Genomic DNA, 14,664 nt, shown 5'->3' with positions numbered 1-14,664 from the left:
CTTATTCTGCCCTTGATCTGAACAAATGATTTTTACATTTTTAAAGAGTTGTTTAAAAACCAAAGCAAAAAAACAGAAGTCAGTGAAGAATATGTGACAGGATGGTGTGTGGTTTGCAAAGCCTAAAATACTTATTCTGTAGTGTCTTACAGAAAAAGTTTGTTGACCTCTGTCTAGACTCTAAGCACCTAAGGACAAGGATTATAAAGTCAGAGATAATTGTGAGTGTGACTAGAACGATGGAGGACGATAACTAGATTGCATAAAGAAGGAAGAGAACCAGAAGGGAGTTAACATATTAAAATATAATTTGACTTGTACTCCAAGTTTCCAGAAAAGCTTATTACAGAGGTGTAGAGGTTGTGAAAGCATGAATGATTCATAGCAGTTAATTTCTTTTGTTAAGTAATCGTATATATTGTAATTATGTAAACTAAAATTCAAGCAGTGTAAAACTTTACAGTAAAGAAAAGATTATTACTTTTAGGGGAAAATACTAAGTCCATTATTTAACTATGAACTGGCTTGTCATTGATGTCCATATAAAGGCATTTCACTTGGAATTATTAGCACACAGTGTAATACTTTAAGGAAATATGCTGAGATCCAGGTTGAGATCCAGGCTGGGGTGTGGGGGTGTGGGGGTGTGTGTGTGTGTGTGTGTGTGTGTGTGTGTGTGTTAAAAAGATTTTTAAAAATTTCTTGAGAGAGAGATAGGAAGGGAGGGAGGTAGAGGGAGAAAAACGTCGTTATGGGAGAGACATATCGATCGGTTGCTTCTCACATGCCCCCAACCAGGGGCCTAGCCAGCAACTCAGGCATGTACACCGCCCAGAATCAAACTGGAGACTTCACTTTGTGGGACAATGCCCAACCCACTGAGCCACACCAGTCAGAGCAAGATCCAGGATTGGTAAGTAAGAGCATAAGGAGAATCTTCACATTGCAGAAGTACTCCAGATTTCTGGGTGCCCTCAGGAAAACCTTATGATAATATAGGTTTTATTATTTAATATAGGAAATGCTGTGCTCACTACCCTAGCATTTATATTTATCTGGGCCTCTAAAATCATGATACCCTGGAGAGAAAACTTGCTCGTTTAACTTACTGTCCACATTAAAACAATCAGAGAATTATACATAATGCTACAAATAATGGTAATTAACAATGCCTTTGTTTTGCATTTTATTTCATCTAACAGGAGCTATTCACCCAGAGACTTGTACAGAGTGTCCACCTACTTCCAGTAACAAGAAAGATCAAATACCAGAAAGTCCAACAAAAGCCACAGATATTGGTAATTTCAGAATCTGAATTAGTTAATGCTGGCGAGAATGAGAAAAGTTCATGTGCCATCATCATAGGATTTCCTTAAGACAAAGTTTATTAAACTTTGTTCTGCGATTTATTCAGTTTCTTAAATGAGGTATTTCTCAATTGAAAATTGGTTTGTGTTTATAGTTTTATTTAATTTGTTTAAATTCTGAATTCCCATATGGAAATGTATTTGTTCCAGAAAATAAGGATGTCTGACATGGTTTTAACAGTATTAAAATATTTCTGAACACTAACCAGTTACTGTGGTGTTTTGATTATAGGTTTTGGTAATCGCTGTGGAAAACCCAAAGGACCAAGAGATCCGCCTTCAGAATGGACATGATTCAGGGAGCCAAAAAACACTTTAAATTATACTGGAAAATTTAAGTGCCACCAAAAGCCAGATTAATAGTATTCCATCTTAAAAATGTGGGATTAACAGCAGTGTAGATTGTTATCTTAGCAATTTTTGCTGGGAGCATCTACCTGCCTTATACTACACTTAGGAAAAAGTATTACATATGGTTTCTTTTGTAACTTCAAGTATTATTGCCTTAATGTCTCTTAACCCTGTTACACGCTGCTTGTAAACATGTTAATATAGTAATACTTTTATGATAAATTGAGTTTAAGGACTACTCTTTTGCTAATGTTTTATCATGTATGCATTATTTTGTATATGTACAGGGCAAGTAGGTATATAATTTGATAAAGTTGGAGTCATAAAATATTATTAACAGAAGATGTAAGAAATTTCTGCATGGTCTAATCTTTGTGTACCTTATTTGTAAATTATTTGCCCTGAAGTTTTAGAAAATAGTTTCTGAATTTCAAAACTGCTGGATTCATGCAGCCAGCATTGCAGGTTATCAGAGATCAAAGATTGTAATAATAATACATTTTGTAAATTGTAAGCAAAAAGTTATTTTTATATTATATACTGTCTAATTGTCTATCCTAATTGTCCTTGTTTTCATCTAGTCATGGAGATTCAGTAAGTGCCTTGGAACAATATTGAATTCTCTTAGCTCGTGTGTGTTACTTTAATATTTGAACTCAACTGGGATTAGAAGACTATCAAAACATATGTATGTTTCAGGATATTTGACCAGCCATTAAAAAAACAAAACAACAATTTTACAGTGCTTACTTGTCTTGGTTTTTCATTCCGTATTCCTCGGAAATTAGACTTACTGTCTGCCTTCCTGCTGGCTTAGTCTTACCTTAAAGTCAAGAGTGTGAACAGGGTTTAATCTCTTAATGAAAAAAACCAGCAACTTCTGCAAACACATGGCTTTGTCATTGTAATACTAATCTTGATGCTAGCCCTTGAGTCACCCCTGGGTGCTACTGCCTTCTAAGGTACCAGTAAAAGACCAAACGGATGTGAGTTAGGAAAGAGGGAAACCAGTTTCTTTCCATCACTCTATTGGAGCACAGGTCCCATCTGTAAGAACCAAGTTAGAATTGTGACATCATGGATTAAAGTCAGTGGACATCTATCTTTGCCTTCTGCACACAAGAGGGGGAAGAAATTGAGATTAAATAGAGATAGAATAATTTCTATGAATAGAAGGAGGAAGGATCATCGTGGAAGAGGAAATAGAATTTTATGTCAAAATATTTTAAGGCCAAATGGTCTTCATGTTGATCCCTTAGAATTTCCAATTTTTCTCTTACATTTGGTCATAAGGAAATGTGAATACAATGGACCCTTGACATTTGCAAGAGATAGACACCTTTATAGCATATTCAGTTTCCTAATAAAATTTAAACTGAAGTATAACTGAAAAATACTTAGCTCCTTCACATACTTGATAATTTGTGTAATATGGTCCTAAAATCATTTGTAAAGATTTTTGGGGGAGAACAGTTTGCTTTTGGAAGGCCTTTATTGAAGTATAATGTATTCAGAAGGGTGCCAAAATTACGATGACATACACACACACCTCTGTGTGATCATCACCAAGGTCAGGCAATTGAACAAATGAGCCACTAAGAAGGTTGCCCCTTGGGCTTCTGAAATTTGTTGTTCTGTGTATAGCAATTGTTCTTTTTTCATTTCTATAGAGCTTTGCATTGTATGAATATATCACAGTTTGTCCATTCTGCTGTTAATAGACTTTTGGGTTTCTGGTTTGGGAATATTACAAATTATGCTTCTGTGAACATTTTTAGTGAACTATTTGATGCACTTAATATACATTGATCTGTTGGGTATATACCAAGGAGTGGATTTTTTGGATTAAAGTGGTTCTGATTGTTACCTATCCTAACTCTTGGTATTGCAATTGATTTTCGTTTTAGCCATCCAAATGGGTATACAGGTTCCAGGGTACTGGTGTGGACCTGAATTAGAATGGGGCTGAGGAATATGTATTTTAGACAAGAGCCATAGGTGATTCTGTTGCATACTGAAATTGGATGACCAGGCCCACAGGATCAAGTCTGAAGTTAGATCATACAATACCACCACTCCAAAGATCTGTCTGCTGCTGACTTCTATCCTTTTTTCCATTTACACCTGTGTTCCAGCCATAATGAACTACTTAAAAGTTTCTGCAGGCCCTGACCTCACACTATATCCTCTATCTTAAATACTCTTTTTCTCCTTCGGGAGAGCCAGGCACATCTATCAAGACTTAAATCAAATGTTATTTCTTCTATTAAACCCTTGAGCTTGTCCTGTTTCCTACCAAGTCAGTCAACTAATCTCTCTTTGTGTCTATACTGTACCCTTTTAATTTATCAGTGCACTTGAAATTCCTGTTATATACTTGCTCCTTTGAAAAGAAGTGAACATGATCTTTAGTGAAAATATTAGCATATATATGTATACTTTAAAAGCAGCTAAATGTGTAAAGTAGAACTAATTATAAGTATTTTCTTAAATATGGCCCTGACACAGTAGAAAGTAAATGTCAGCTGAATCCAAAACTACAGTACATGTTAAGGTAGCTAAGTCCGTACTTGGTTTTGACTTACATTTCTAACCACCCTTCTATTTAAGTGTTTGTACTTTAAAACATAATACCTCTTGACATGATTTAAGGTACCCACATAAATACACTCAAGGAGTAAAGCTTAACAGTAGGTTGTTTTACTTATCTCTGCTCCTGGAGCCAGATCATAGCACAGAATAGTCAAAAACATCCAATAACTGATACTTTGCCAAGAACATATCTGCAGTTTCCAAACAATACTTGGTTCTGTTCTTAAGACATCTGTACATATGTATTAACTTTTTCATAATTAAACTAAAAGAGACCATTCTGTGCTAAATGTGAGGAGGAACAATAAAACTGCAATTTGCGATCTGAAGCTTTTTCAAGAGAAAGTGGAGAATGACGTCTTATATATTTAGTCTTAAAATGTATTCTAATGTTGAATTACATATTTGGTATTCTGGATAGCAATCCATGAAATTACTCTAGGTTAATCCTAAAGACAGGATTAAATTGAATTAAATCATTATGCTAGTTTTGGGAAAGTTTTTGATGCTTTTTTATTATACATATACCTCCTAATTATACTTGCTTTTAGTGATGTTATTTTAAATACCAAAAATTCAGATTCTATTAATAGCTTTTTAAATTATTCTCCAATTATGGGTCTTTGTTACACAGCTATTAAAAGCTAGAAGCTCATATTTTCACTCTGGCAGACAGAATAGCAAAAGCTTTAACCTAGACTTTGGCACACACCCACTCACATTTTATGTGAGAACTCTTAACAGATTTGCTATAATGTGTTTCCTCTGCTATTTGTCTTTAAGGGGCACAAATCTTCTAAGATAAATGACCAATATTTAGATCGTAAACAATTTAATGAGTGAAAAGCAAAACTCAAGATGTGTCTCTGTGTTCTGAACTATAACAAATCTGGGCTTTGTTGAATTTGTGGGGGAAGAGAATTCCAAAGATTCCAGTCATTTTACATTTTTTAGAGATAACATGGCATATGTGTTGTTATGATCTAATACAGTAAGATTGGTGACTTGAGAACTCTTCCCAATATTTCAGCAACGACATATTCTTTACCTACTAGTAGAGTTATTCCCAAATAGCCAAATATTAAAAAGTTCTCTTTTTTAAATCAGTATTTAAATTTTCCATAGTATTTTGTTTTGCAATGAGAACTTTAGAGATCCATTTTCAGCAACTTTTAAATATGCAATCCAGTATTACTAATTATATTCACCATGCTTTACATCCCCACGACTTATTTTACAACGGGAAGATTGTACTTTTTGACCCCTTTCACTCGTTTTGCTGAGTCCTGCCCCAAATATTCTGTTTTTCTCAAAAATCCTTCAGTAGCCTTAGTTAGGTAGCTCAGTTGGTTAGAGCATCGTCCTGGTAACATCAACAGCAGGTTTGCTCCTTGGTCAGGCACATGGAAGAAGTAACCAATGAATGCACAACTAAGTGGAACAACAAATAGACACCTCTCTCTAATCAGTGAGTAAAAATTTTAAAATACATATTTTTCAGTAGCCCTGACAGGTGTGGCTTGGTTGGAGCATTGTCCTGTAACCAAGGTTGAGGGTTGGATTCCCAGTCAGGGCACATACGTAGGTTGTGGGTTTGATCCCAGGTCCAGGTGCATATGGGAGGCAACCAATCAATGCTTCTCTCTGGCATCGATGTTTCTCTTCCTTTTCTCTAAAAGCAATGAAAAAATGTCCCGGGCAAGGATAATAAATAATTATTTAAAAAAATTCTTCAGTAGGATTATATTTAATGTGTACATAAATATACAGTTTTATCTATATACCTGGGTATTTAAATTATGCCTTATAAATTTTAGCTTTACTTATATAGTTAACTTAAATATAAAAATCTTAAGAAGTTAGCATTTCTCATTGTATTTAAAGTAGGTACACAATAACATTTCCATGCAACTTCTATGCAAAAATTTAAAACACCAAGCTAAGGATAGATACTACATCATGTCTTATAATTTGAAAGATGCAGAGATTTAGTTGAAATTAACATTAGAAAAGCATTTTTAGGCCCTGGCCAGATAGTTCAGTTGGTTAGAGCATCATCCTGATATACCAAGGTTGCATGTTCAATCCTGGTCAGGGCACATAATCAACCAGTGAATACATAAATAAGTGGAACAGCAAATTAAAGTTTCTAAAGTTGCCTTTTCTCCCCCTTTTTCTAAAAAAATCAATACATAAAAACTTTTAAAAAATGTTCTATATATGCATTTTGCTAGGAAAGGTGAAATGCAGCCAGCCTACAGGGAATTATCTAGTTCCATTCAGAATAACAAAGTTGTCTTAGCATCTTCTCAAACTAAAGTGAGTTGTCCATTCTAATGTTATTCTGTTAATATCAGTTTCCTTGTAACAGGAATAAATTGAAATTTATACATAGAAATTTTACATTTAGACTTTACCTTCACTTGAATTCATTTGAACATAGGAGCAAATATTTTTGAAAGTTGGATTCTTTAAGGATTGCCAATAATGATAGCTTTTATTTCTGTAGCTGCACCAGCTGGAACATCACTGAACTCTTCCCCATTCTACCAGAAGAGGGTAGTAGAGCAAGTGGAAATGTATAGGTCAAAAAAATTCAAGGAAGGTACTCATGAAAATTTAAAAAACGCAATAGCCCAGAAGCTTTTTTGGATGGCTTCACTGTGTGAAAATGTTTCTGAAAGCCCTAATGTCAAGTGCCTTGCTTTGCAAGAGGCATGAGTAAATCAGATCTGAAGGCTTTGATGTATCTTCATGCAGACTCAGGCCTTTTTAATAAGAATTATTAACCTTGCTGAATGTTTGCCATGTGCCAGGCACTGCTGATCTCTGAACACTTCAACTTCATGAAAACCTTGCCAGGTATATATATTCCTGTTTAATGGATGAACCTGAGGAATACAGACTTTAGGTAATTTAAAGTCACACGAAGGAGCAAAGCCAGAATTCATACCTAGCTCCTATTCCAAAACCCTTGCTTTTAACTACTGACCCTACTATATGCCTCTAGGTTTCAGGGAAGCTAGGTGTGTAGGCTTTAGCAGGCAAGAAACATGCATGCTAGGTAACTGACCAGGGGCTACTTTAGTTAAATGCCACCCAAAGGCTTTAAAATACACAGCTTGAACACATGAAGGCCATCTGCATCCCTCCCCTCCATGTTTACTTCCTATCCAGCAGTAAGCAGGGTAATTTCTAGGGCAAAATGAGACAAGCATTGTGTGGGCAGGAGTCAGAATCTGGAATTTTGCCCTCTTGGTCAACTTCAATTTTACTGTTAACTTTGTCAGCTACTGGGCCAGCTTGGAAATCATGGCCACAATATTTTGCAGCTCCTCCAATGGAGGTGGAGTCTGTTTTCCTACCATTAGTATGTAAACTGGCCTCGTGCCTTGCTTTGACCAGTAAAATGCAGCAGATGCATTTCTGGCCTGACTCTGCTTGGGACCCTGCTGGCATGTAAAGAGCTCAAGCTAAAGCACTGAACAGTGAGAAAATGAAGAGAAAATACATGGAGACAGTAACAGCTAACACCATGCAAGGGGGAAGCTCCCACCTGAGCCTCCTAATTCCCAGAATGTGAGAAATGATAGTGTTGTTTGGGAGCCGTTATGTTTTATGTAGTTTATTATGTGGCAATACTGAAATAATCACAATAATGGACAACAAAATGTCATTAGTTAAATCTACATATAGTTAATGTAGATTCTGCCTTTTTCCTATCTACTTTCATTTTTCCACAGTCCAAAAGTGTATAAAATGGCCCCATGCATCCTTTCTCTTTTCCTTTTTACAACATACAGTTGGTGATGAACACTGAAAATGTCAAAAGGCTGTAGCTAAAAGCCAAAGAATTTCCAAAGTCTTAAATCAAGCCTTAAATAATTAGAAGTGTACTCACTTATTTAGTAACACTCCGTAAGCAGCTCCTAGGGCTGAAAAGTATTTACCTGAGCTCTAAATTAAAAGGGCACACTTGTAGTCCTTTTAGCAAGCCCCTTCTTTAAGGCTGTCAGTCTTAAGCCCTTGGTTGGGAGTTAGCACATATCTAAACAGATCCCAAATCCTTCCTCCCCCCCCAGCGCCCCCCCTGCCCCTCATGCTTCAAAACAAGAATTTCTGATAGAGCTATATCCATTGTCTACAAATTTATGTCACAAACTCATACTACACCCATGTAAGTGGCTCACTTAAGGCAGCACTCTCTTTAATCTCCATTTTATATGTAAGAAAATCAGGCTACAGAGAGAGGTTAAGTAAGTTGTCCAAGATTTCAATGCAGGGAAATTTTGATCTCTCTCTGCTGATGAAGGGGTGGAGGAGGGGGTGGTTAGGTGGTATTATGCATTCAAATAACAGTTCCATTGAAGTAATTCTTCCCAGGGAAGTAACTGTGAGACCAGGAAGGCCTTTGTATGTTTTGAAATCCAAGATGTAGCTCATATGCTACCACTGGCCCCTCTACCCTAACCTCCAACTATAGTCCCCAAATACACCTTGACGTTTATATTTTTTTAATTTATTTATAGGGAGAGAGGGAGGGAGGGAGAAAGAGAGGGAGAGAATTATCAGTTGCCTCTCACTCGCCCCCAACCAGGGACCTGGCACGCAACCCAGGCATGTGTCCTGACCAGGGATCCAACCGACAACCTTCCACTTTGCAGGATGATGCCCAACCCACTGAGCCGTGCCAGTCAGGGCAGAATTTTTAATTAAAATTTTAAAAAATCTATTGATTTTAGCCAGAGAGAGAGAGAATTTGTTGTTCTGCTTATTTATGCATTCATTGGCTGCTGCTTATATGTATGTCCTGACTGAAGATTGAATCCACAATCTTGGCGTATAGGGACGACGCTCTAACCATCTGACCTACCCCACTAGGGCCACCTTGGAATTTTTAACTTCCGTGTTTTGCTCATTTGGTCCCACCCAACACCCACCCCTGCATGAAAAGCTTTTACCACTGTCTTCAAGCGTAAAAGTTAAGTTACATCCCTTCCAAAGTCATTCAGCTAGTAGTACTTTTTTAAAACCTTTCTACTTTGCAATACACATCCCTTATCTTCTGGCAGAATCAATTGCTACTTCCATAAAGTCTCCTTAGCGCTAGTATTCTAAGCAATTTTTTCACATCATTTTAAATTAGCTGTTTACAAACTGTATCTTCCATGTTAGCTTGCAAGCTTCTTGAATGCCTAACCCAATGTTCTGCTTACAGTGTGTGCTTAGGTGCACCTTAGTTGCAGTGAAGTAATTTGAATAGAGGTGACATTCAGTCAGGGTGAAGAGGGCACGTTTTTCAGACTCAATTTCTTTTATATAAAGTTTAGAGACCAGCAGAGGTGGCATTTCTGGTATTGCCTCAGGAGAATTCAGTTTCAGGGTAAATAATAATGATCTCGCATCTTCAGTTCGAGCTAGAAAATTCTACAGCAATTCCATATAAGAGTAGGGGAGTGGAAGCTAGAAGTATTAGGACAATAACTCTAAACAGTAACTTACAAACAGGTTTTAAGATTGTTTACAAAGACCCTGGCTGGGTGGCTTACTTGGTTGGAGTATCATCCCCATACACCAAATGGTTGCGGGTTTGATCCCCACTTGGGAAGTGTACATCTATGTTCCTCCCTCCATCCCTCTCTCTCAAAAATCAATTAAAAAAAACAATAACCCTATCCTCAGGTGAGGATTTTTTTAAAAATATTATTTATGAAGCACAAAGTTTAGTGGAGATTAGCAATTACCAGTTAATAAGCTCACTTTACATAGACAACTCAAGTCAACTGGGGCTGCAGTTCGCCAAAGGAGCTATCCAATCATCCCTTTAAGAAACTAATTACCAGTTTTAGACAGAGATTACACAATTTTCCTTGGAAAGAGTGGCTTTGGGTGGATCATTTTCAGAAAAACAAGGTAGCATTGTGATTTTGTAAGCCATTTGAAATCTGGAAAAAAAATGATTTCTACTTAAGAAAAATACTTGTTTTTAAAATTAATTTAATTTGAAAAGTAAATATAATGATATCCATTTTCAGGAATGAAATAACATGATTCAAATATCGCTGTATTATAAATAAAATATCCTTTGGCTAACCGAGTGTTTCTGAAACTTTTTCTTCATCCATCCCCCACCACACACACACAAGGGGGAATTTAAATTAAATTTAAATTCTCCCTTGTGATAGAAATAAGGAATAGGATTTTGTTGGATAGGGTTGAGGCTTAGAGCGGCACAGATCTCTGTAATATCTAAGATATTTTTCACCCCCAAGAACAAACTTTTAGAATGCATGACCTAAGCGCATTAATAGAATTGCAAATTCAAGATTGCGACCAACTAGTTTGGGGAGCCCTCATGGCCCAGGGTTCCCAGCTTTGGATGTGTCTGGTCGCACCACACCTCTCAATGTGCTTGTCACACTTACTCTGGCTAGGGGTGTGCTGTGAGTTCTTCCTCATCTTTGAAATGAGACAACAGCTGCCTTCTCACAGTTTCAAGGACAAAGGAACATTTTAAAAACACCTTGAACGTTGAATCTATTGTTTACTTTATGGAACCTAAAGTAAATCTAAATCTATTTTCTTGAAAGGACATATTATCTGATAATTTTTCTTACCTATCAATTAGCTAAGTTGCTTGATGGTCTTCCTTCCCTGAAATACTGCCTGCTTCCTTGTTCTTTCCTAGACATACCAAGTTTACTTTAAAACAGACATTTGTTTTTTTATCCACTTTCGGAAAAGCTTTTAATAGGTGTTCCCCTTAACAAACACCATAATTTACCTTTAATACAGGATTGTTACAAGGATTACATTATTTAACATTGTAAAATGAGTAGCACAATTAACTTTCTCTCCAATATTAAACCCAGAACCATAAATTATGAAACAATGTATAACAATCTGAAAGATTATTGTGAAAGTGACTGAAGTGATTGCTGATATAATCACACTATTAGCTCATCTAAAAAATTGACAGTAATTATTTAATATAATCAATTATTCAAGTACATGTATGTTCAAATTTCCCTGAGAGTCTCATAAAATATGTCTGACAATTGGTTTGTTTGAATCAAGATCCATACAAGATTCACACACTGCATTTACTGGATAGGTCTCTTAAGTCTAATTTTAGGTTCCTGTCTCTTTTTTTGTTTCTGCCATTTATTGTAGAAACTGTCATCTGTTCTGTAGTTTCCCGCGCTCTAGATTTTGCTAATTGCATCCCTGGGGTGATATTAATGTGTTCCATCCCTCTATTTCCTGTAAACTTGGCATTTGGATCTGGAGGCTTTCTCAGATTCAGGTTTGATGTTTGGGGCCAGAATTTTTCATAGATCCTGCCATCTACTTTTTATTTTACTCATCATGGTAATGTCTAGTAGTCTCAGTGGTAATGTTGATCACTGTGTTCAGGTGCTGTCAGCCTGATTTGTCCACTAGAGAGTTTTCAACAGCCTTTCATTTAATGCCACCCCCTTCTTAGCATACCTTTCTGGGCTTTAGTGTCTGGATGGCTGAAAACGTATTTTTTTTAATTTCTTTGCAGTTAGAGTTAAAGATGTGATTTAAATTCTACTAACTAGAGGCATTTATGTATAGCAGCGAGTATAGTGAAGAATCCAAAATTGAGTGAGGGAGAGAGGAAGCTTATGAGGCATCCTTCCTGATGTATTTCATACTGAAGGTGATGTGGCTTGGGGTTGGCTTCCCCATTCAGTAAGTGACTTCCTGATCATGGCATGAACAGCAGTTCTTTGACAGCCCAGCTCCATGGCATGAATCTGTGAGTCATTCCTGAAGCTCAGCTTATAGGTTGTTTCTTCCTGCCAACCATGTGTAATATACCATGTAATAGATCCCTTCTGGCTTAAATTACTTAAGGGTGGGTTTTGTTCTCTGCATTCAACTCTGATCAATGCATCTCCTCTAAAAATAAGTATTGTCAGCAATTGCCAAACAACTGCCTCTCTGATTTAAAAAACAAAGTGAATCTAGTTAATTTGGTAACAAGTTATGAGTGTGTAAAATAGATATTCTAGGAAGATAAACATTTTATTAAAACAAAGAAATCCATTAGCTATTTCACATTCCTGTTGTATAAATTTTCTGAATAGAAACACAGAAGTGCTTTTTAAATATTTAAAAATTAATCCATGCTAAGAAAAATTAGTCCATGTTCATTAATGAAGACAATTTTATTGAAAGGTAGTTTAAATGTTGTCTTAAAAAATTTTAATCCAACAATCTGAATTACAAGGTATAAATCTTGAGAGTGTAGCAGAGATTTGTACACAATATTTTTTTATATAAATGTTCAAACACAGAGCAGTTGAAATGATATACTGACCCATACACCTGTCACCTGAATTCTACAATTCACAGTTATATTTGCTTTATCCCATATGTAACCATCTACACATCCCTCTATTCATACAGTAATCCATTTATTTTCTGTTACATTTCAAAGTACATTGCAAACATGGGTACACTTCACATGTAAACAATTCAGTTTAATAGGTGTTGTGTGTTTTTTTTTCAGGTATAGTATTTGGCCACTGGAGGGCTTCCAAATGCTGTAAAATGCACTAGGAAGTAAATTAGTCTATAGTGCCCTGTACTGGGGAAGGTCTAGGGTGGGAGTTGCATGGAGTATAATAAATAGCATCAATTAGAGTGAGAGACTCAATCTGAAATCTAGCAAGACTGCCACATCTTTTATCTTTACCTTCACAACTCCACTCTTATTTTTACAGCTACTTTAATCATAAAAGAAAAAAATACAAAACTGGTCCCCCTCTTCCTCTCAAATGATTTGTGCTATTGAAGGTATCAATTCATTAGATAAGAATTTCAGAAAACTTGATGAAAATCAAGATGTCTGATCCCTGTCTGGACATGTATAGGAGGCAACCAATTGATGTTTCTTTCTCTCCCTTCCTGTCTCTCTAAAAAAACAATGAAAATATGTCATTGGGTGAGGGGGAAAAATTTTTTTAAAAAGTGTAACCTAGAGAAAATACACCTTTCCAAGTGAACCATCAAGAGTCATTGAATATTGGCGGAAAGTGGTTGACTGAGACCAAAAATTCATTTACTCTTTCTCAGAATGTTGTTTCTCTATGTCATGGTTTCCACCAGTCACTGGTACATTCAGAAAAATAAGAAACATACAGTGAGCAACATTTTTATGAAGGTAAATTTCCTTTTTATCTGTCCTTATGGCTTTTCCTGTTTATTTTGGCGTTAAGATGTCCTTTTTGCACCCTGACTAGTGTGGCTCAGAGGGTTGGGTGTCATCCCTTAAACCAAAAGCTCATCGGTTTGATTCCTGGTCAGGGCACAGGACTCGGATGTGGGCCAGGCCCCAGATTGGGGGCATACAAGAGGCAAATGATTAACGTTTCTGTAACACATCAACTTTTTTCTCCTTCTCTCCTTCCCTATCCCTCTCTCTAAAAATAAATAAAATCTCTTAAAAAATGATGTCCTTTTTGAGAATAGTGGTGATAAAGGATAGTTTTTTTTCCCATTACCACGGCAAAAATGAAAATAAGAAACTCCACATTGGTCTCCAAAGTTATTTTGGAAATTTGACAGTAAAAAGCTCTCTCCCAAAGTAAGACTCTATAATGCAGTAAATAAATAAGATAAAATAATATTTCTACAAATTAATTTTTCCTACACAGGTACTGGACATGAAACTGAACAAGTGGAAAACTACTGCTAGGTAGAGAATGGAATTTTCCCGGTTTTAGCCTCCCAAAGTATCTCAAATTCTCTCAAGGGATGTTAATAAAATTAATTGAGAAAATATCAAGGTACAGTCTGGGATGATAAAAAAGTCTGGGTGTCGGATGTTAGTGATGGCTGCACAAAAGTGTCAATGTACTTGATGTCATTGAACTGTAAACTTAAAAATAGTTAAAATGGTAAATTTTGTTATGGACATTTTGCCCTCATTTTAAAAAGAACATGTTATGTGGTGTAGACTACTAGGACCTCTGAGTATTCATCCTTCCTTTTTGAATTATATATGTAATTATAATTCATATACACATATATACACACATGTACATATACACACATCTGTTTAGCATTCCAGTATGATTTCCTGAGAGAGAAAGGAGTAAAATTATAGCTGGTATGCAGGGAGTTCCACATAAACCACAGCCTATCTTTGTTGCCATTTTTAATGATTTTTGTGTTCTTGAGTTCCCTTTTAGTAATACAACCTCCTCTCCACTTGTGATGACCTCGTATCAAAACATGACACGCTGCTGTGTTGTTTCACCAAGGCTGCAAGTGCTGCATGAGAGGACACCCAAACAATGACAGAGAAGTCATTTTCTGA

General features: G+C 36.2%; 1 protein-coding gene across 1 annotated transcript in view; it reads left to right on the top strand.

Annotated features, from left to right (window-relative positions):
* Positions 1-2,452, top strand: part of PTPN12 (protein tyrosine phosphatase non-receptor type 12) — an 87,940-nt gene extending 85,488 nt beyond the window's left edge. The window contains exons 17-18 of the mRNA XM_054563930.1: positions 1,203-1,298; positions 1,600-2,452. Coding sequence (XP_054419905.1) covers positions 1,203-1,298; positions 1,600-1,661 — 158 coding nt within the window. The 3' untranslated portion in view covers positions 1,662-2,452. The remainder of the gene's footprint in view (positions 1-1,202; positions 1,299-1,599) is intronic.
* Positions 2,453-14,664: the final 12,212 nt, after the last annotated feature.

This window comes from Pteronotus mesoamericanus, unplaced genomic scaffold, assembly GCF_021234165.1.
Source record: "Pteronotus mesoamericanus isolate MK-2021 breed Mesoamerican mustached bat unplaced genomic scaffold, CSHL_Meso_final scaffold_85, whole genome shotgun sequence".
Taxonomy (NCBI): Eukaryota; Metazoa; Chordata; class Mammalia; order Chiroptera; family Mormoopidae; genus Pteronotus; species Pteronotus mesoamericanus.
Note: the sequence above shows the minus strand (reverse complement) of the source record. Positions and strands in the feature narration are given on the sequence as shown.